Here is a 21,456-nt window from a genome sequence, read left to right as displayed (position 1 = left end):
TACAAAATGTAGCATTCTTACAAATTCACAATTCATTTTAAAAAGTAATATCTTGATTTGCCCTTTTGTCCTGCTCCCCCTTCTGTCTTCTTCCTCTTCAGTATCTCGAGCAGACAATTCAAGGGAAAAGGGTTTTTGCATCCAATAATGAGATATTGATCGAAGCCTTAAATCTACGTGTCCAATGATGTGATAATCAGCGTTAGGGGTGTAGCGTCTGTGAAGGTTTCATAAGTGCGTGTAATGGGTCTTTATGACTTTTTAAGGTCACATCTCTGCCTTGCTGCGCTCCACAAACTGTTGATTGATTGGACTGGCAGTCTCGGCAGGCAGAGAGTGGACCGACGTGCTGTTCTGTGCAGCGCTGAATACTGTTATGCTATTAGTGTTCACATTTTCACAGTGCAGAAAGCACTGAGGGAAAGGAGCAGCGAGGGCCAGCCTGGATTTTCCTTTTAGAGAATATCGTCTAGCACTAAGATCAATTTATTGTAAGATCTACATTACTGCAGGACTTGAGTGTGTTGTAAGAGGTTAATATCACACCATGAACATACATCATACATAATGCAATTGTGTTTCTAGGAATGGTGTAAAGTATTAGCAAAATAAACCTATTGACACTGATTAACTGCAGTATTACATCAAATATTGTCAATTGTGTCTACATTGGTATTTTTTGGTAACAGCATTGTAAATATTGTCTGCAAAGCAACCTAATTTAGCATAAATACTTGGTGAGCAGTTAATCCATAACTGTACCAGTAGCCTGCAATGATGTCCATCAAGAAGAGTAAGAAAGCAACAAGTGATCATGTGAGAGGTGCATGAAATGTATATTTCGTGCTAAACATTTTTTAAATGCAAACAAGGAAGCTCTATTGCAGGGGTCGGCAACAGGCGGTCGCGGTCCGGATCCGGACCCGGACGCCGACCTATACAGACCCGGACCTATAATCAATACATTAATAGGGGATTTCAATTTTGACAGGGCGATTCTATTTTAACCGCTGCCGACAGGGGGCGAAAGAGACGAGTGAGCGATACAGGGAGAGAGAAACACAGAAGAAGAGATGAGAGCACGGCAGAGAGAAGCGGAGAGGAAAGTGAGTGAAGAGAATAATTAGCGATACAGGGAGAGAAGACGGAGAGGAGAGTGAACAGGCGTGTTAGAGGCAGACAGGGAGAGACAAATAATTACACATGGCGCTCTCCAAGAAGAGGAAAGTGGACAGTGAGAACAGAGCTTTTAACCCTGAGTGGACTCATTCATGTTCATCCTGCCCACTGGGAGCACAGAACCAGTGTGTCTCATTTGTTCAGAGACCGTGTTCCTCATTAAAAGTGCCAAAACGCCACTATGAGACAAAACACAAAGTGTTTGACCAAACATTCCCTCTCAAGTCAGAACTGAGGTCACAAAACATAAGCAGTCTCAGAGCCCGATATGATCAGTCCACCAGGATCAAAATTAAAACTAAATATCGTTCCAGGGCAGGCTAACCAAGGCTAACCAATGAGCACCTGCATGTGTATGAGAATGGCCCTGACACCATTTCAGCCCAGATTTAAACTCCTGGCAGGACAAGCTCGAGCTCAATTCTCGCACTGAATTAAAAAAAAAGGTGAGTGAGGGACTGCAATATAAGAGGGAAAGAAAGAGAAACTTTAAAACTGTTCAATTGTTTTGATGTGTAAAGACTGATATTGTTCTATAATCGTCTGAAACTGTTAACAAAGAAAAAGAGAAACTCAAGCTGCTGCTACACTTTATTTTATTTATCTAAAATTAAGCACTTTTAAGATGCACATATTTTCAAAAGCTATTTTATTTATTTTCTCCCATTTTATTTTTAAATGCAGCCAGAGAGGAACATTACACATATCCACAGTATTTTACTGTATATCTGTATAGTTCAATGTTAATTGACAATAAATATTGTTGTTTATTAATTGTACTTTATTTGATTGGCAGTCAGTTGTTGATTACATGCAGACGTTGATAAAGCTACAGGCTACTTCAATATATATCACACTAATTCATAAAGATTTTCTCTAACTGGACCTCGTTGAATTTTAGTTGAATACCCCTGCTCTATTGTAACCATAGTTGTGGATGTTGATGTTTTAGTGTGGTAACTGAAAATATATTTAACTGTAAGTTGAATCAATTTATTTCAAATTAGCATTTGAACTATAATCTGTGTGAAGCAGTACTTATCAGAATTTCTTAAAAAGATTAAAATACAAACAGGGTTGATGTCGAAAGCAGCATGCAGACTGAATAGCACAGAAAAAAACACTTATGCTCGACCTCACAAGGTTCAACGATAATGAAATTCTTTACACAGCAAAAAAGTATTTAACACAGAGTATTTTACAGAGCTAACGCAAAAAGTTTCTATATTTACTGGAATGGCGTGACATTGCACTTGTGTACTCCTAGCATTGCTGTTGAGAAATGTGCTGTCAAGTGTGTCATCTTGTTTGCAAATGCAAGCACCTGAATGCCACAAAATACTAATTCATGCAGCCAGGGTATTTAACTGATCAAAAGCTCAACAAGTGGCCTACGAGTGAACGCCACTCACTGAACGGGTCTGATTTTCAAGACCCGCTCCCGCCCCGCACCCGCGACATGCAATACTGAACCCGCCCCGCCACCCGCACATATTGACAATTAGTTTGGCAAACTGACCCGACCCGTCGGCACAAGATCCGCAAACCGACCCGAACCCGCATATCCTATGAGCAGTGAAAACATGCAATTATTAACAATGCAGCTGCGTATTTGGCTCAAAAAGCGTGGGATGTTGGTTATTTTCTCCATCTAGGATGACACCCAAAGCCTCCCAGACGTTGGATTTCGCTCTTGAGGAAGAGTTATTGACAATGCTGTATTCTCCGCTAGAGAGCTTCACCTCAGCCATTTCGAATGTGGCGCGCTCCGTAGCAGATTGATGCGGCAGCGGTGCAGAATGAGGTTATGATTATGCGCGGTCCCGCGGGGGAGAGGTCTGAGGATTTAAACATTATTAAATGTCCTGCATCGGGACGGGTACCTGTCCCGATAGAGGACTCTGCCGCCACTAATGGCATTTCCTTAAATGTACTGCAGTCTCACCTGAGCATGAGATTCATGAGCTGAAGCCCCTCCCCTTTGAGGAAGCGGTCCCGATTGGCTGCCAGCATGAGGCAGGAGCACAGAGCGTCGAAGAGGTTCTCCATCATCTCCTGCTCCTCGGCCGTGGACGGGTTGTGCCGTTTGAACACCTGAGAGGGAGGGAAGGGAGCATTTAGAAAAGGAAACACTGGCAGCCATGTTGCTTTTACGTGACAAGGAAATTCTTGGTGACATTGTTTAATAGAGTAACTTGGGAGTGTGGAGGCGATATTTACTTATTTAATCATGAGAAGGAATAAGCCTACCATGACGGAAACATTAGCTAGAGAGCCACTACTAATGGGACTTTTAATAGCTAATTTGGATGGTGATAATTTGAAGTGTGTGTGAGTGGGGTTGATTAAAAGACTAAGAATAGGGTTAGATATTAGCTTAGCATTAGACTGGGTTTGGTGTGGACCTACAGGTTAGAACACCATTATACAGACAGTATACTACTCATGTTACAGCTTGCATGTAGAGATGTTGAAAAAAATGACTGATGCTTTGAGGCTCAAACGGATGACGGGGAGTGGTAACTAAAAATAGCGAGTAGAAGCTGAATCTTACAGATAGTTGCTGCAGTAACACATCAATGCCATCCATCTCGCCCAAAAGTTCTCTGGTGTCTGTGGAAAAGAGAATAAAATATAAAGTGAGGTAAAGATACAAATGGGAGTAATGGCACAACAGGCAGATTAAAATGGGATGGTTGAAAAAACATGTAGGAAGCGAAAGGAAGGACCAAAAGCAGTGTGAGAATAAAATGTATAAGTGGATAAAGGAATGAGGCACAACAAACACAAAAGAGAGGGAGAATGAGTGCCACACGACGAACATAAAGCATTCAACCTCTGGAAATAAATAAATTGGGTCAGTGTAAAATGTACTGCCTCACTCCCCAAGTTATTCTTCCTTGGTCAGAATATTAAAATGATTTTTGAAGTCACACAATACAGTTATTTTCACTTAGTGGGCACAAATGTGTCTGGCTTCATGACAGACAACAGCAGTTCCTTGGTTAAAAAAACAATCGATTAAATCAGCACCACAGGCAGGACCACAGTTGGAGCTGTTAAGCCAACTGAAACATTTTCAGAAATTTGATATGACCCCTTTATAGTCTTAAAATACTCCTTTTTCATATAAAAGGCCTGATTTCAAAAGTGTCATTAAGTAAAGTTTTAGCAACAAAATGTACTTAAAAAGAACATTTAAGTCCAATGTATGCGTTTCAGGCAGGGGGGGATTATGAGGGAGAGAAACTCCCTCTGGAGGGAAGCATGAGCTGAAGGTGGCAGGAAGTAAAAAGGGACACAGTTATGTTAGAAAAAAACTAAAAGAACCGTTATTAAGTTTCAAGAGGTGGATGCGTCAACACATCAACAGTGTTTGTGTTATTAGACCCACTGCCAGACGGGGGTGTAAAAAAAGAAATCAACCTACTACAGCTTTTGGTTAACAACTGGAATAAGTACTGTACATTTAGGAGTCAGGAAGTGGTAATACGTACGCCTATGTCACAAAAAACACATCACAAAACTATATTTTGCAAATTGGATTTGTTACTTTCTCTAAAACAGAAGCATTTCATTGTAAAAAATGAAAGAATCTACAGGAATAAATCATTAGTAGGGATGAGAAGCAGCGAGGTTTTGAGAGTAGGGGTTTAAGTCAAATTTGACAGCAGGGCGCAATAATTACATTTAAATTAGCACATCAAGGATTTTCCCAAATTGTCATCTCCTCTAATAGTAGTCTGTGATTTGCTTTATTCTTACTTCAAGACACTGACAGTCTTATAAAAAGAGAACATTATTCGTGAGAGCACTTATCCTTTTTTTTTTTTAATTACTTTTTTTGGTCAAATTGTATTCTGATTTTGAAGGGAAGGAGGGAGAGGATGAATAAAGGCAGCGCTGGTGAAGAGGAGGAGAAAGATTGTAAAAAGAGACAGGACACCCACTGCATATCAATATGGCTTGTACCATTAATGAGAACATATCCAAGGACCAGATAGTCCCATGGCTATATGAGGCTTTACAGGGGTTTTATTGAGGGAGGGGTACAGAGGCAGCAAATAAACAAGGAGCGAGGAAGTAAATAAGTGAGACAGCGGAAGGAAAGATGAAATATGTGACAAAATGAAAAGAAAATGAGAAATAAAACAGCACAGAGAGAAAATGGATAGTGTGGTTTCTCTGTTAGAGAAAGCTGTGAGGGGACAGAGGAGTGGAAGATAAACTAACATCATTTGGAGCCACAAAGCATTTAGCGAGACACACTTACTGTCATTGTTCTGCAGCAGGATGGCCAGGACCTCACTGCAGTACAGCTTGTTAGCATCAAACGGCATCTTTGCCTGAGAGGGGGAGAGACCAAAATCCAATTACCTCTCATCTTCAGAAACTCCAGAGACCAGAGGATAACAACAATCACAAAGTATTATACAGCAAAATATGTTTTCTTTTAATTGGAGCAAACCTCCTGCCTCCTCGTTGTGCTTGGAAATGGTATAAAGGAACCTTTGTATTAATGTTCTAACTTATGCATGAAATTGTTTCCGTAAAAGGTTACCTGAATAAACATTTCATTGCACACAAAAACATTTTTTATCTATTTCAAATGTATTTTTTTTTAAAGAAGAACTGACTTAAAACTACATGAAATACTACTCATAACTGTGGAATAGGCAATTTTGCAGGAAATGTTCAGAAAACAACCAGGGCTGCAACAAGCGATTATCTTCTTAATCAATACACATCTGAATAATATCATCATTTTGAGAAAGGCCAATCAGCAAATGTTCATATTCGAAGGCTTGAACATGAGAAATATTAGTTTTTTGTGTTTAAGTGATGACTTCAAACAAATAACACACTGTAAAAAGTTGCTGATAATTTTTATTTTAACACATTAATTGACTAAATGCAGCTCTAAATAATATCAAATCATAAAATCAAACTTTAATACACAAAAGTGCTTAACAAACCCAAAAAACAATAATCAGCAACACATACGTTTTCTATTTAAAACACAGAAGTCATAAACACAGGACTGAATAAAACAAGAATAAAAAAATTAAATAAGTATCAATACTATTGAATTAAAAGCAGAATTATAAAAGGTGGGTCTTGAGTTTACTCTTAAAAGTATAAACGCTCTCTGCCTCCCACAATCGAGGGACTCAATAATAAAAAGGCGCCTTACCGTTGGTCTTTATTTTAACTTTTGGAATCATTGAAAGGCCAGTACCAGGAGACTGGAGGGTTCTAAGGGGTTCATAGGTTAAAAGCAAAGCTGCTAAAAGACTAGGACCAAGATCACCAAGAGCTTTCAAAAACAATACAAGTATTTAAAATAAATACAACTTTATCAAACGTTTGGCCACTTTCTTACCTTGATTCTCTTGAGCAGCCACTGCATGAGTCCCTGCTGAGCTGCCTCGGTGCAAAGGCCCGGTCTGAACTCTGACATGTTTTCTACGATAGCTGAGAAAAACATAATATTATAAATGTATATGACATGACATTAAACCTTTTGAATCTTTGAAAGAAAATCTAAATTGAACTTTCAAGTTTTGTGTGCTTAAAAATCCTAAAAAGACACATGGAATTCTCTGACAAAGATCCAAAAATACGCATGCACCAAGCAGAATCAACCGATAACCTGTACAGATTCTGATCTAAATGGGCAGCCAGGCATGACCAATCCCCGTTTTAAGAGGCCCTATTATGCTCTTTGGGGTTTTCCCTATCGGTTGTGTGTTATTTAGGCTTTTGTGCATGTAGATGGTGTGCAAAGGCAAACATCCTGATGTAATCCGTTACTCCCGAAGCCTGGTCACATTCGACAGGTCAGATGGCAGATGATATTTGTAAATAACTCAAAACAAAAAAAGTCATCTAATTGGAGGGAAAACCTTTTTAGCTGATGTTTTCTCTAGGCTGGCGTCTCTAATTAATAACTATAGGAAAGGAGAGGTATGTACTAAGAAAAAATAAACTATGACTGATTGTAAAAATACTATCAGTCATAAGTTAGTACAAACTGATGCTATGCAAACACGTTGAAGGAATGCATCAGTCATATTTTTATAGCGGTTTCTGTCCCGGCTACTTCTAACATTATCTATCTATATTAGAAAGCTGTCTCTGCCATGATATCTCTATCAGAGCAGACTGCAGCAGGAGGGGACAGATAGAGAGATAAAAAGAGATTGTGGTGTGCTGGCGATGAAAGGAGGGAGAGGAGGGAAACCAAGGGGATATAGAGGAGGTAAATAAAGAGAGAGGGGAAAAGCAGAAGGGAGGCAAAGGGGTGGAATGCTGAGGGATGCTGAGAGCAAGAGCACAACGAAAACTGTAGAGGGTTGGGAGAGAATAAAAAGGAAATACAATGTTACAAAAGAGCAACATCTGGAGAGCTGTGGATGATAGAGAAATGATGAGAGGGGGGGGTGCTGGGGGAGGAAGAGGATGGGCCTTTATCAGGGATTCAAAGCGAGCAGACAGACAGCACCCTGGTGGACAGCAGGCTCAGAGCAGAGAGCAGCCAAGGCAGACAAAAGGCTTATTCAAGCTAGGAGAGCTCCCTTGATATCACACTAACACACACATACACAAACTTGAATAGAAGATGCACAGGCTCTGCTTCCCTTGGTATAACCCACACTGGCACTCAAAGCCAAACACACACACACACCTAACAGCCCTCCTGACACCCGGCCCCAATCTGGCAACAAAGGAAAAAAATCATCTCGACATGAAAAGAGCTGAGAGGGAGAAAAGTCTGATTCACGCGAGGCTAAATACGGAGGCCATGACTTCTCAAACTATCTGCCTGCCTGCCCTCTACTTGCACTTGCATTTAATGCAGTAAAATCTATAAAATTAAAAACGCAATAAAAATCTGTAATTCAGAGTTCACGCTTCAAAAAATTATAAAAACGTGTTTGCCAAAACATTTAAAGTGGACCTATCATGCTATATTTAAATGATATATTGTAGGGCCATACCTATATAAGGTATATTTATACGTTTCTGTTTTCAAAATACCAAACAGATCATGCATTTTAGCCATGCCTCATTTCGCTCTATGTGCTGTTTGCTGTCTACGGGGCTGATTCTGTGAGCTGCAGCTGACCACGCCCCCCTGCAGGAGGGGAGCCGTGCTCTGATCAAGTCAAGAGGGGGAGAAAAAAAGATCTCCGTCCTCCGTGTTTTATTATATAGAGTCGTTATTCATTTGTTTTAAAGCTCAATAAATAACAAAGAAGACCTTTGACCGGCACTTTTCTAATTTTGTCCGGAAGATTTCAACTTTAACGGACATCTTGACCGGCGAAAGAAACTGAAACTCTGCCGCACGGTCCCCTCGTTCCTTGCAAGAGGCGGAGAGGTGGGTGTTTGTCATCTGCTGGTGGACTAACCGGAGAGAATTACAGTGCTTGCCTCGACGGGGAGGGATTGCATTGAATTAACGCAGCGGGAGCAAACGCTTGCCTCGGGGAGGGAGAAAAAAAGCCACAGCGGAGAATAAACAGAAGGGTAACCATGGTAACTATGGGCGGGAAGTCTTCTTCGCTGCTTTTGTGGCAGACTACAGCGCCACTTACAGGCCTGGCATATGTACTACAGCGTCTCCATCTCTCACTTGGACACTTGCTAGCAAGGCGTGCTAACACTGGCTCATACACATCTAAAGACATAACTCTCTCTTGAAGAGATTGTCTGATTATTTCAAACTAGCTGCTATCCTTATCCAAGCCTCAGAACAGTCAGTTTATATGCTATGCTTAGTTCAATGCTATAATTCCAATCTGTATCAGCGCATTTTGGGGAACGGAGATAATAATAAAACAGCATTTTTGTTTCTGTATTCAAAGAGTGTGGTGGCTGACAGGTGCAACAGCTTTAGACCGGCCCAAAAAATGTCCATTAGAATCAGAATCAGAAACAGGTTTATTACCGGGTAGGTTTACACGTCAACAAGCATTCCGGTCCCATCTGTGTGCATCACCTTTTAGTGTCCCTGATTCTGTTGCTGCGCATGTTTCGTCAAGTTGCGAAGATGTTTCTTCATTTGAATTTATTTTTTGCATATTTTTGTTTTATATATTTGCATCGTTTTTGAAAGTGCAACTCTTGTAAGGCGCTGTAGCGTGTTTGCAGCTGTCGGCCACCGTAGAAGAGTCACTGTTATGGTGTACATGTCCTTACCCAGTGTGTTATAGATGCCATCTGCCTCCTCCTTCACCTGTTCATCCAGCCTCTCCATACTCTGCACCAGCAAGGCCACCACCTGCCCCTCCAACTGCAGACACAAAAACAGAAAGTCAGGCTGCGACACGTTTACCACTTTGAGAATAACATTTAAGCTCAACAGGAATGAAACTACTAACTCAACATAGGTGCTATTGAACTTTGTCAGAGTTTCGCAGACTAATATCCCCAAAAAGATGTATGTTTATCGAGTTGGTATCCATGGAGGTACACTTACTGTAGAAGGGCTTTTTGAGTGCAAAATGTGTTCGAATGAAATACACATGAAATATAATCTCACCACCGCCAACATTCTCCACTGTGTCTGAAGTCTGTCACCTAAATTCTTTCTATATGTTTTTGCAACATGCTGTAATGTTTGAGAGTAAAACTGACAAACTCATTTCACACAGGGTAAAACAATGCAGCGGCATGACGGATGACAAAGTGAATGTTCACTTAAACGCCTCAGTCTTGGCAGAAAAAATAAACGTGTTTCCTGTCTGAGTGTTATCAGTCGAGGCAAGATGTTAGTCATCGCCAAACAGAGCTTGCGGGGTGCCGTCTGGCGGCATAAAAGTAGCATTACAGATGAAAGAAAACGGACAGTTGACAGCGATTTATGAGCCACCGGAGACCGCCTTGCATCATTTCGATTCGTCTTATCAAGGATAGCACCTGGCCTTCTGGCTACAAGGACAGAGGAGCTGGAGCTTACAGCAGCAGGGACTTTCTGCCCTGGAACCGTTTGCCTTTGGAAGCAGCTGCAAAGAGGAGTGTGGTTCACGGGTTGCTCCATTGCATGGTAACTAGACTGCTCTTATGCCTTTATCCTAGTTGAGCGCCGGAGCCATCTGAGCTACTGTCTGGCCCACGAGCAAATCACACACATGAACTGGAGGATTTCTGATAAGGCTTTATGACATTCATTCCTTCCTGTGATGGACATTCTTTTTGAAGCAATGAATGAATAATTGAAGCTTGATCAAGAAGGATGGTCAATGACAACCAACCGGAGCACAGATGTGACCACGCTGCTGGCACCATCTTTTCTGAGGCCATTCTCTTTACAAGTTTATCCTGCAGTCTTTATTTAAAGGGGTACTTTTATGCTCATGTTCAGATTCGTTTTTAGTGCCTCTACTGTGACATGTCTCCATGCTTTAATGTTCAGAAACTTCCTCTGGAGGGAACACAGGGATTTTAGCCTCTGCAGACCACCAAAAACACACTACAGGTAAGGGATAAGCCAAAAAGCTTTATAGGCAGGGGTGCACATAACTGGTACGCAGGTACGCATGCGCGGCAAACATCTGAAATGCGTACCGTCACTTGTCTCACTAAGCGCATTTGCGTACCGGCAGATTTGAGAAGCATTTCCAGAAGGCGCTTCGATCACTGGACGATAGAGTCAGTCGCCGTGCGCACAGACGGGGCTGCTGTTAACGTCGGTGTGTACAACGGAATTGTGCCACAACTTCTGGCGCGAGTTCCACGCGAGTGCTCCACTAGCGCCCACCTCCACCCCTCCCGTCGACGTTCAATACCACACCCCCAGCCACACCCCTCCCGTCGACGTTCAATACCACCCCCCCAGCCACACCCCCCCAGCCGACGTTCGCGAAACAGAGGGGCTGAACACATAACCTTGCGTACCAAACATTGTCTCCTGGTACTCATTTGAGTAACTCACTAAGAAAGTTATGTGCACCCCTGTTTATAGGGCTTCTTTTAAGATGATTCACTTCAATGAATCCTCAAATCTTAGTCAAAAAATAATCAGCAAGACATTTTGTCATCTCCAACTTTTATCCCCTTTACCTTGCATTCTAGAGGACACAAGTCAGTGTAAGACTTGTCTTGGCTTTGAGCAACGCAAGCAGAGGGCTATCTGGTTCCATTACATTTCAGACAAGGAAGACATGGCCAACATCTCCAACACATGTCAACTCACAAGCAAACATTTCATTACACTTTTAAGTGAAAACAACATAATGATACAAACTCAAAACAGCAATAAACGTGCAGGTAAGTAAGCCAACTCTTAGTAAGTACAGGTAACAGGAACAATATGCAATTTTGCAGGATTGCATAACTGACCCTTTATAAGATTTGATTCCATCTTTTAAATCTCGTCTTCTAAACTGTAATTACTTACAATATATCTTAAGCAAATGTAATTATGCGCTTCTTTTATTGCCATTTTAATGTAAAATAGTCTTTTGGTGTCGGTTGCAGCAATAGATCTGTGAGAGGACGTGTTTGTAGGAGTGATGATAAATAGCTGAGTGGCAGACAGCTGCCCACACAGTGTCACACCACGCCTCCTCCTTTCTGGGCTGGTCAGCCAGGTCATAATCAGCGCTCCTCCGAGAGGCTCACATTCTCCCTGCTCTGAAAACTCTCTCCTTTGCCTTTAAAGAAACCAACCATTGGGTTAATTATGTGTTCTTATTAAGTGTATTTTATTTTTCTCAGTGTAATGTCTCTGAAAGACAAAAATATGTAGGACTCTGCTAGAATATAATACATTTAATAAAGAAAATTATTGTTATGACATATTTGTACTTGAGTATTTCCATGTTATGCTACAAATACATGAATTCCACTACATTTCTTGAACCCTCACAGTTTCAAGCTACTTCTTAGACATAAAAACACAAACATATATAAATATAGCAGTACTGTACTTCTAATCAACCCAGTACCTGCAGGTAAATTGGCTCAACACTGACAAACTAAAACCATTCATTTCCCGTTAGGCTGCTCAAATACCCTTGAAACATCATTATCAAATCAAGTAATTTATTTAGAAAATAACAAGCACTCTGCCCCCTCAAGCAAACAGATTATTTGATAAAGTGTCACAGTGAGGGCCGTCAAGGAGCATGGCCACACACACTTCTTTCCCCCGTTATATGAACATCAGCACGTTATCATAGTTGTTTGACCTTTGTCTGTGTCGCTCGAAATGTCAGTGCGCATAATGGGGTGTCAAAAATGTTCCCTAGTTCATATAGACAGGGTGACATTGACAGAAAGAGGGAGAGGGTTCAATAGAGGAAAGAGAAGCAGACAGAGAGAATATTTGATATAACACATGGAGGGGGACTGACAAAAGAAAGTGAGAGAGGAGATGCTATAATTATAGAGTTGATATTACACTTTGAGTGTCTCTTTGTGAATTCAATCTTAAATTAATTTAAATAACCCCCATTTGCATAAAGCTCAAAAGACATCTAAATTAATTATTATTTAACCATGAAAGATAGCACAAGGCGGTAGCATATAAAGTGCTGCTATATAAACCTGGAAACAAGTTAGCATTTTAGCGCTTCCGGTTCCCTCTTCCCAAGATTTTTTTTAATGGGTTTCTTTTTAGAAGCCTGATTCAAGATCTGTGGTTATAACACGTTTAAGTCATTAAAATGTGTGTTGTAGGGCATAAAACATGTCAGTAAACTACCTCACTACCACCACTGGTGAATGTCTGAAGCTTTTATATATTCAAAAATGGCGGTTGCTAACAAGTGGCTGAATGAGACTACTAAGCGTCATCTTATCGAACATTAGCCGTCTTTAGCGATTGCATTTATGCTTCAAAAATTCTTATAAGGATGGTAATTTGTTAAAATGATCATGATGAACAAAATATGTAAGTATCATTTACACATCATTTTTACAATATTCAAAAAGAATTGACTCCACAAAGTGCTGCCTCATCAATACCAGCAAAGACTCATGAGGATCCTGAACTCACCAGAGAATCTATGAGCACCTCGGCCCCTTCCTCGCTCTCCTGCAGCGTGTCGATATCTGTCAGCTCCTGCAGCAGGTCCACCACTGCTATGGCAACATGTGGCGCACGCTAAGGATATAAGCTTGTATTTAAGAGAAGTTAACCAGTTTAGTGTTGCACTTCTACAACACTCAGTTAATATTGACAGTTTGAAAAATAAAAAAGGATCAAAATAGATTGGTCTTTCTTGTCAAAATGTGGCATCAGCAGTACCAACAATGCAGCCAGACCACCAACATCTCAGGAGGACATTTAATGACGCATTGTATTAATGGGCTTTTTTCCAGCATATTTTTGACTTGTATGAAAAGGCATGGTCAGAAAAGCACAGGTGTTACTAATTTCCTACAGCAGAAGCAAATCAAAACATCAACTGGCGCAACATAATTACGTCACCCAGTGTTAGGCCCTTATGGTTGTCTTTCCCTAAGTCTGGTGAATTTTCATATTCATATTTTCTAACCCCATGACGTTTTCACAGAGGTTAGGCAAAAGTGGTCAGGAAAAGATATTATTTGACAATTCAACTGTCACGCTTTCCCTAAAAATGTTTCCTTAGCCTAGTTAGAATAACATCACACCTCCTATAGATGTTAATCACAGCCCAATGGTGCTTTGCTTTAACGTAGCTGCCGTAAGGAATTGTGGGAAGGCATTACATATTGAATGTTTGCCGTTTGTTCTTTTTAGCTACTGTTTTTCAAATTGGCCTGTTTAAGTAAAATGTACAGAAACATTGCATAGTTTTAATGAAAGTGCTATGCATACTAAATGATTAAGCTTTTTGTGGTAAGTCTAACGCTAAAAGATTTTTGACTCCCCGACCCCATCTGTGGATCACGGTCTTTTGCCTGATCCCTTTAAAAAAAAAATATATATATACAGTTTTGTATTAAAAAAAAAAAAATGATAAAAGCTGCAGTTATTTCAACATTGTATAACTGAATTGAGTAAAAGATTAATATTATGGGAAATATTTTCAGCTCGAGTTTGGTGCGCTTGAATGTGGAATTGATTTAAAATAAACTAAAGTGGCCATGTTTTTGGAGCTTTGTGTAACAGAAAACATAGTTTCAGGCTTTGGCTGCACAGGCAATACTTGTATGTAATGTATGTAGTGTTTTTCATTTAATTTGACAAGAAAAATACTACCACGCTAATCCTTTAAGACCAATGTTAAACACCAAATTCTGTATACAGGGTGAACGGATCGAAATGAAACGATCACTCTATAATAGAAAGGATATCAGTGTTTTCATGGCTGAGGAGGCCCAGCAGTGAGTGGACAGCATTGAGCTCCACCAGCAGGTGGTAGAGGTCCGGCATGGTGGCGATCACGTGCATCTCCTGGATGATGTCGTTCAGATCCAGCTCAGACTCCATGAACCTGGTTTGAGGAGTGAGACATATTGGTTAGCATTTTAGAATTCCAGGTTACCATTTCACTCAAAGTGCAGTAGATCAAGTGTTATTAAGTGTTGCTCTTTTAAATACGTCGGTTACAGTGAGGCATACTGAATACATTTACCAGAAAACGTGTAATAGCATTTGCAAAAATTGTCTTTAATAAATCCACATGAAAGTTGGATTAATTCAAAAGTAATCCATGTTAAATGGGTTTGAATGAAACCCTTATATATGACAAAGACAGCAAAGCTTTGTCGGTAATGGGCTTACTTCTCTGGGTTGTCTGGAAACTTAATCCTCAGCTCCTGGTTTTTGTACGACCTTTTCTCAAAGGTCAGGATCATTTTCTTCACTGAACTCTCATCCACCGGCTCTGCCTGTGTGATTGGCACATGAGAGAAGAAGAAGAAGAAGAAGAAGAAGGAAGGAAAAGTTTAGAAAAGGACAACAATCCTTTTACTGAGGTAACTGCTGCAAAAACAACAGACACAGAGATAGTGTCAGCCTGATTATGTGGCTGGAGCAGACTATCTAGAAGTTTCTTTCTTTAATCACTTTCACTGGAAATGTTAAAGCCTGATGGCTTAAAAGCCTGTAAAGTGTCAGACAGATAATAACAGGTTAGGAAATGATAATTGTCTGACATTATGGATGCGTGCAGCACTTTGCGCTGAGTAGCTCTTGGAACAGCAAATACTTGAAAAGGCTGCAAAAGAACACGTCATTTTGTAATGCACTTAATAATAATGGCAACGATGGGACTGACAACAGTTTCTCTTTACCAGAAACAACCACCGAAAAAACGTTATTAGTCCAGAGTTTCAATTATTTATATATATATATATATATATATATATATATATATATATATATATATATATATATATATATATATATCTGTCTGAAACCAGAGCTGTAGTAGTTTTGGCTATTCTCACATCGTGTAGCTGATATGAATTACATTTTGACCTTCTAAAAGGAACTTCAACAGACTGTATATTTATAACACACTTTTCATTTGTGCATCTCATCATTCCGCATATTACAATATTTTTTCTTCTGTACAGTATTATACAATGCGTTTCATCTTATTTCGTTTTATATATATATTTATTTTAATATTCCCACAACTTACTTGCACCATCATGTCTATTTCACAATTTTACTTCCCTATTTTAGTTTATTGTATGTAGCAGTGTTGAAGGAACCTAGCACTTAAGATTTCAATGACACTGAAGCTGTTATAGAGAAAAAGAGAAGTACCGCCCACTCAATATACATACACCTACAGTAGCAAGTAGGTGAACAGACACACAATGAAAAGACTACACTAGACAGTACTTGAGAAACTGACAATATAAGGAAAGGTCAAACATTATGCTACGTATTGCAGGCTAAATGTGAGCCAGGCTGGGTTAAGCTTCTGGCTTTAACCACCTTTACAGAGGCTTATTGCATACAGTGAATCAGGGGACCAAATCCATGCAAAACAATAGTATTACAGTTGCAATACTGTATTTTGGCTGAGATGTGGATACTTTTGGTTTTGACAAAAGTAAAACTCCAGAGGCAATTGAGATAATAATAATAACCAGGGCTCGACATTATAAATGGCCCGCTGGCCCGGAAGCAATATTTAGACACCCCGGGCCAGCATAACGTACTTTCCACTCGCTCGGGCCACTAAAAATATTGCATTAAAAAAAAAAATGTTTCCTGTGGTATTGGTATTTTGACAAGTAATTTTGTTAAATTGTTTCGTTTATTAATGCTACAACATAGCGTTTCGTGAGGCGGTTGTCGTTGTTGGGTGAAAAGCAAACAGCTGTTTGCTGCAGAGCGCAGCGCGAGCAGGCTCCCGTGAGCGCGAGCAGGCTCCCGTGAGCGCGAGCAGGCTCCCGTGAGCGCGAGCAGGCTCCCGTGAGCGCGAGCAGGCTCCCGTGAGCGCGCTCGTTCACTACAGACTTTAGCGCCACCTAACCATTCGCCAAAATGTTTTTAATACCAGCAGTAGCCGGCCAAGCGCCGGGCAAAAAACAATCTTCAAATAAAAGAATGTCACCGGAAGAGTTAAAGGAGAGTGACAGGGAGTATGAGAAGAAGAGGGAGAGAAAGTTTCAGCCACACTGGCTTGATCGATGGAGTTGGCTTCAATATGATGCCAATATAAACAAGGTATTTTGTCGGCTCTGTACATCAATGCCGACCTATGCTGACAAGTAAGTGAAGAGTAGAAAATATAAAAGGTATATTCGCTGTAGGGAAATGTCCCAGCAGTTTAGGATAATGAAGGTTCTAATCTAATCTATTACATAGCCATTACATGTCTAACTCCTAATGACAGGAAGGCAGAAAGCGCATTATACAAATAATAATACTCATAATGATAATAGCAGAATTTTTTTAACAATGCCCACAATATAATTATTTTAATAAACCAAATATGAACAATTGAGGAAAATGAGGAAGTACTGATGATTAAAATGTTGTAGTACAAGTAGTAATGTAGTTTGTGCATGAATTACTATTGCAACAAATGTGTTCATTTTCTTCATTATTACAGTGAGAATGAAAATCTACTGGCTCGGAGGCCTTAATGTCTACCCCTGTAATAATAATTCCACTCGAGTTTTGAAACTGTGGGCACAACATGCTAACCTCACACTTTCCTATAAGAAAAATTATAATAATAATAATGAGTCTATGATGACTTTTGCTCACTAATGAATAAGAAAGGGTTCCATTATTTTGTATCTAAAGTAGAAAAAGTCAACTGAAGCCACAATGAGAAAATAGCAACCACACCTAAAAATGCACAATAAAGTGGGGTTTTTAAATGAAAACTGTTATTCATAGTAAAGAGCAATAAATGTCTTGATGAGACACAATTAGAGTGATAATAAGGTAAATAGTGTGACAGAGGGTTTCTTTTAAACCAAAAGCACTTGCAGAGAGACAAACAAAACAAAAACCCACCTCAGGTTCTTCTTCATCCCGGTCCATCAGTTTCTCCAGGATCCTCTTCCTGTCTTGGGACAGATCATCATAGTCCCTCATTTCTCCCCCTCCTTCTATTCCTACTCCTGCTTCCCGGTATCTGGCCATTTCCCTGGCACTGAGCCCTTTGTGCTGCTTTCCTCCTCTGGAGTCCTCATCTGCGCCCGCTGCCCCTCCATCCCCGTCCCTGTTGCGCTTCGCTCCTCTATCAGGCTGCGGGATGAAAGCAGATGGTGAAATGTAATGAGTGTAAACAGGTATATTGTTTATTTGGAGAGTACAGTATATACAGGGATGTTGTGAGATGACTAACATAAGGCTCACATAAAATGGGCTGGAAATTAAAAGTCAATAGGTATTCTTCCTCACAATTCACACAAAATTATATATTCCCCATAATTAGAAAATGCACCGTGATGTCCCAAACGTATATATCTCCATGTAATTGACCAGAATAATAAAACATTACTATTATTATTATTTCATTTCGGATTTGTCAACTGTTATGTAGTTAATTTATGTACCTATATGTGTTTATTTTTGTTATGTATTGCTTTGTGAATAATTTCTTAAAATGCAAATTTAAAAAAGAATAATCAAACAACAAAAACTTTTTGAGTAAACATTACATCAGAATCTTTCATGAATCATTATGTTCTGCTTATTTTTTTACACAAAGCAGCAGTTGATAAATAAAATGTATTTCTTCATAAAGTGTTTAGAGTGTATGTCTGGTATGATAAAAACATTAACATAAAATTCAAGAACCTACGCTTTTTCAGTACCTTACCGTAAATAACATGTTACAACTGCATACACATTATATAATCATTTTACATCACATTAAATCAGATGATTTGTGCTATAAACCACCAACATTTTTGTTTCCCGGTGTTCTACAGAAGTCAAAGTGCTTTACAAAAATGGAAGACATTAAGAAAATGGCATTTAAAATCAGTCATTAAAAATAAAAGATAATAAAGTAAACATTAAAAGAAAAAATACATGGATAAAAGTTACAGTGCAGTTTAAGATGTGAATAGTTCAATTAAAAGCAGCGGCAAAAAGAAAAGTCTTCAGCCTGGATTTAAAAGTAGTAAGAGTTGCAGCGGACCTGCAGGTTTCTGGGAGTTTGTTCCAGATATCTGGAGCATAATAACTGAACACTGCTTCTCCATGTTTAGTTCTGACTCTGGGGACAGAAAGCTGACCAGTCCCTGAAGAACTGAGAGTTCTGGATGGTTCATAATTTAGCAGGAGGTCAGACATGTATTTTGGGCCTAAACCATTCAAAGCTTTATAAACCAGCAACAATATTTTGAAATCTATTCTTTGACACACAGGAAGCCAGTGTAAGGACTTCAGAACAGGAGTGATGTGATCCACTTTCTTAGTGTTAGTGAGGACTCGAGCAGCGGCGTTCTGAATTAGCTGCAGCTTTCTAATGGATTTTTTAGTGAGGCCTGTAAAGACACCATTGCAGTAGTCGAGTCGACTGAAGATAAAAGCATGGACAAGTTTTTCCAAATCCTGCTGTGACATTAGTCTTTTAATCCTGGATATGTTCTTTAGGTGATAGTAGGCTGATTTAGTAACTGTTTTAATGTGACTGTTGAAACTCAGGTCAGAGTCCATGACTACACCTAGATTTCTGGCTTTATCTGTTGTTTTGAACATTGCAGACTGAAGCTCAGCGCTAACTTTTATACGTTCTGCCTTGGCTCCAAAAACCATTACCTCAGTTTTATCTTTGTTTAATTGGAGAAAGTTCTGACACTTGAAGGGTGTTCACCCTTCTGACAGAAGGGTGAAAAACTAAAAGAAACTTAACAATTTAGCAAGTTTCAAAGTTGTCAAGTCATTGTAAGTGGATTGACATCCAACATAACATGATGGCTGAGTAAAATTATAACAATCAATACAAAAAAAAGGAAAAATGCATTTAATTTCAATTAGATTTTTACTTAAATGTGCAAATCAAATCAAGTTTTATTTATATAGCACATTTTTAGTCGAGCCAAAGTGCTGTACATAAAATAAAAAATACCCTACAGTACAGACACTTTACAGTTTGTGCAGAATATCAGTATGAGAAAACGACACCCTCTGTCCTTAGACCCTCACATCGTACAAAAATATTAGAACATCAGTCTTTGTGGCATGCAGGTAATCAGCTCTTTAAGCTTTTACCATTAACATGTATACAAATGAATGTTGCAAATGACATGTATAACTAAACTACATAAATTACGATAGGCTACATGTGTTTGCTATTTTAGCATATGAAAAGAAGACGTTACAAAGTAATATCCCTCGTGCCGGTGTACTCAATGTTTCTGCATGTACAACTGGTTCAGGAAATGATAGCAACTACAATGTAAGTTATTGTTTACCTCTCGATTCTGATTATATTCATTCATTGTAGCCACAGAGGTAGCATTATGTCCAGCTAGCATGCTAATTGCTAACGTAGTATCTCGTTTTACACGACCTAAAGTTAGGTTGGTCTTGTGTCATACAACAAGTTAACTCCGAGCAAGCAATTCCCCGACGGTTGACTAACTAACAAAAACACATACAACAAATTAAATGCCGAGAATAGCGTTAAACTGAAGCCCGCTAACCGCAATGCTATTGCAAGCAACCGAAGAATGAGAATTGTATCAGCTAAAGTAGCGTTTCCCAAGCATTTGTGAACAGAATAAGATGCATACCTGATAGTTCAGGAGCTCTCCAACATCCATGTCTCCGGGGTCAAAAGTGTAAACGTAAGAATGTGTTCCTTTAGCTTAGAAAACAAGTAAGAGCGTACACTTCAGCAGTTAGCTGTACGGCTAACAACAAGCTTTCCACATACACATGCTTGCCGTACAATGGTCGTGTTGTGTCGTAGCAAGATATTGCTGTAAACTGCTGTAAACTGCCGTAAATGATATCAAACAACTTCAAAGTTGGACATATGTTCAGTCAAACCACTGAATAAAAATGTTGTATTTGCATCCTATACAATGTAATGAAATACATCGATTGTCCTTAAACATCAATTGTTGCTTCAAGCCATGAATATTTAATAATTCACATTATTGTTCAACATCCTTTTTGAGAAAAACTAAATATGTTTTATATATCTACATTTATTATTTTCCAACCTAAAAAACTAATTAATTATTGAAAAAATTCAACAAATTATTTATATATATGAACTACTTTGGTTATTTTGTATGGCCATCCTTGATTAAAAACATTTTTGGATTCAGGGGCATGTGTAAATAATACACATATCATAACAATATAACACAACAACTTAACATCACAAAAAAAAGGGAACCCCTTTAAAGACCTATATGTTTTTTAAAGGATCCCTTAATAATAATTAGAATAATTATGTTGACACTAGCCTAACGATAATGACAGATAAGGCATATGAAGGGTTTGTGAGGTCCCACTCTGCAGCAAAAATGAATCCCATTTCATGTTGTGATGTGACACTCTGTAATGGTAAAGCAAAACATAATTAGAAATTGTATGTATTTTATTTTTTGAAAAATTAGATTAGATTTTTGATATATTTGTTATATTTTTCCCAAAGGAATACTGGCATTTAATATCTGAGCTCTAACATACTGTGTTTCGAAATGATGCTGCCACACTGGATGCACAGACCCATTATGCAGACATAATTCTTTCTATTTTCATACTGTTTGTGTGTCTGCAGTTTAAATAAATTCTAGTGTGACACAGCATCTTGTAACAAATCTGGGTGTACGGATTGACGTGATTTTAAACCAGGCAAACAGATCAATTCTGTGGTAAAATCCAGCTTTTTT

General features: G+C 39.2%; 1 protein-coding gene across 1 annotated transcript in view; it reads right to left on the bottom strand.

The window, feature by feature from the left end:
* Nucleotides 1-20,519, bottom strand: part of ctnnbl1 (catenin, beta like 1) — a 56,379-nt gene extending 35,860 nt beyond the window's left edge. Inside the window, exons 1-10 of the mRNA XM_034145240.1 lie at nucleotides 20,344-20,519; nucleotides 17,609-17,842; nucleotides 14,903-15,009; nucleotides 14,473-14,612; nucleotides 13,187-13,284; nucleotides 9,385-9,478; nucleotides 6,563-6,654; nucleotides 5,453-5,525; nucleotides 3,734-3,792; nucleotides 3,125-3,273 (exon numbers count right to left, since the gene is read on the bottom strand). Of these exons, the coding sequence (XP_034001131.1) occupies nucleotides 3,125-3,273; nucleotides 3,734-3,792; nucleotides 5,453-5,525; nucleotides 6,563-6,654; nucleotides 9,385-9,478; nucleotides 13,187-13,284; nucleotides 14,473-14,612; nucleotides 14,903-15,009; nucleotides 17,609-17,842; nucleotides 20,344-20,373 (1,076 nt within the window). The 5' untranslated portion in view covers nucleotides 20,374-20,519. The remainder of the gene's footprint in view (nucleotides 1-3,124; nucleotides 3,274-3,733; nucleotides 3,793-5,452; nucleotides 5,526-6,562; nucleotides 6,655-9,384; nucleotides 9,479-13,186; nucleotides 13,285-14,472; nucleotides 14,613-14,902; nucleotides 15,010-17,608; nucleotides 17,843-20,343) is intronic.
* Between the last annotated feature and the right edge of the window lie 937 nt (nucleotides 20,520-21,456).

Source organism: Trematomus bernacchii, unplaced genomic scaffold (genome assembly GCF_902827165.1).
Source record: "Trematomus bernacchii unplaced genomic scaffold, fTreBer1.1, whole genome shotgun sequence".
NCBI lineage: Eukaryota > Metazoa > Chordata > Actinopteri > Perciformes > Nototheniidae > Trematomus > Trematomus bernacchii.
The sequence above is the reverse complement of the archived record's forward strand: the minus strand, read 5'-3'. Positions and strand labels throughout refer to the sequence as shown.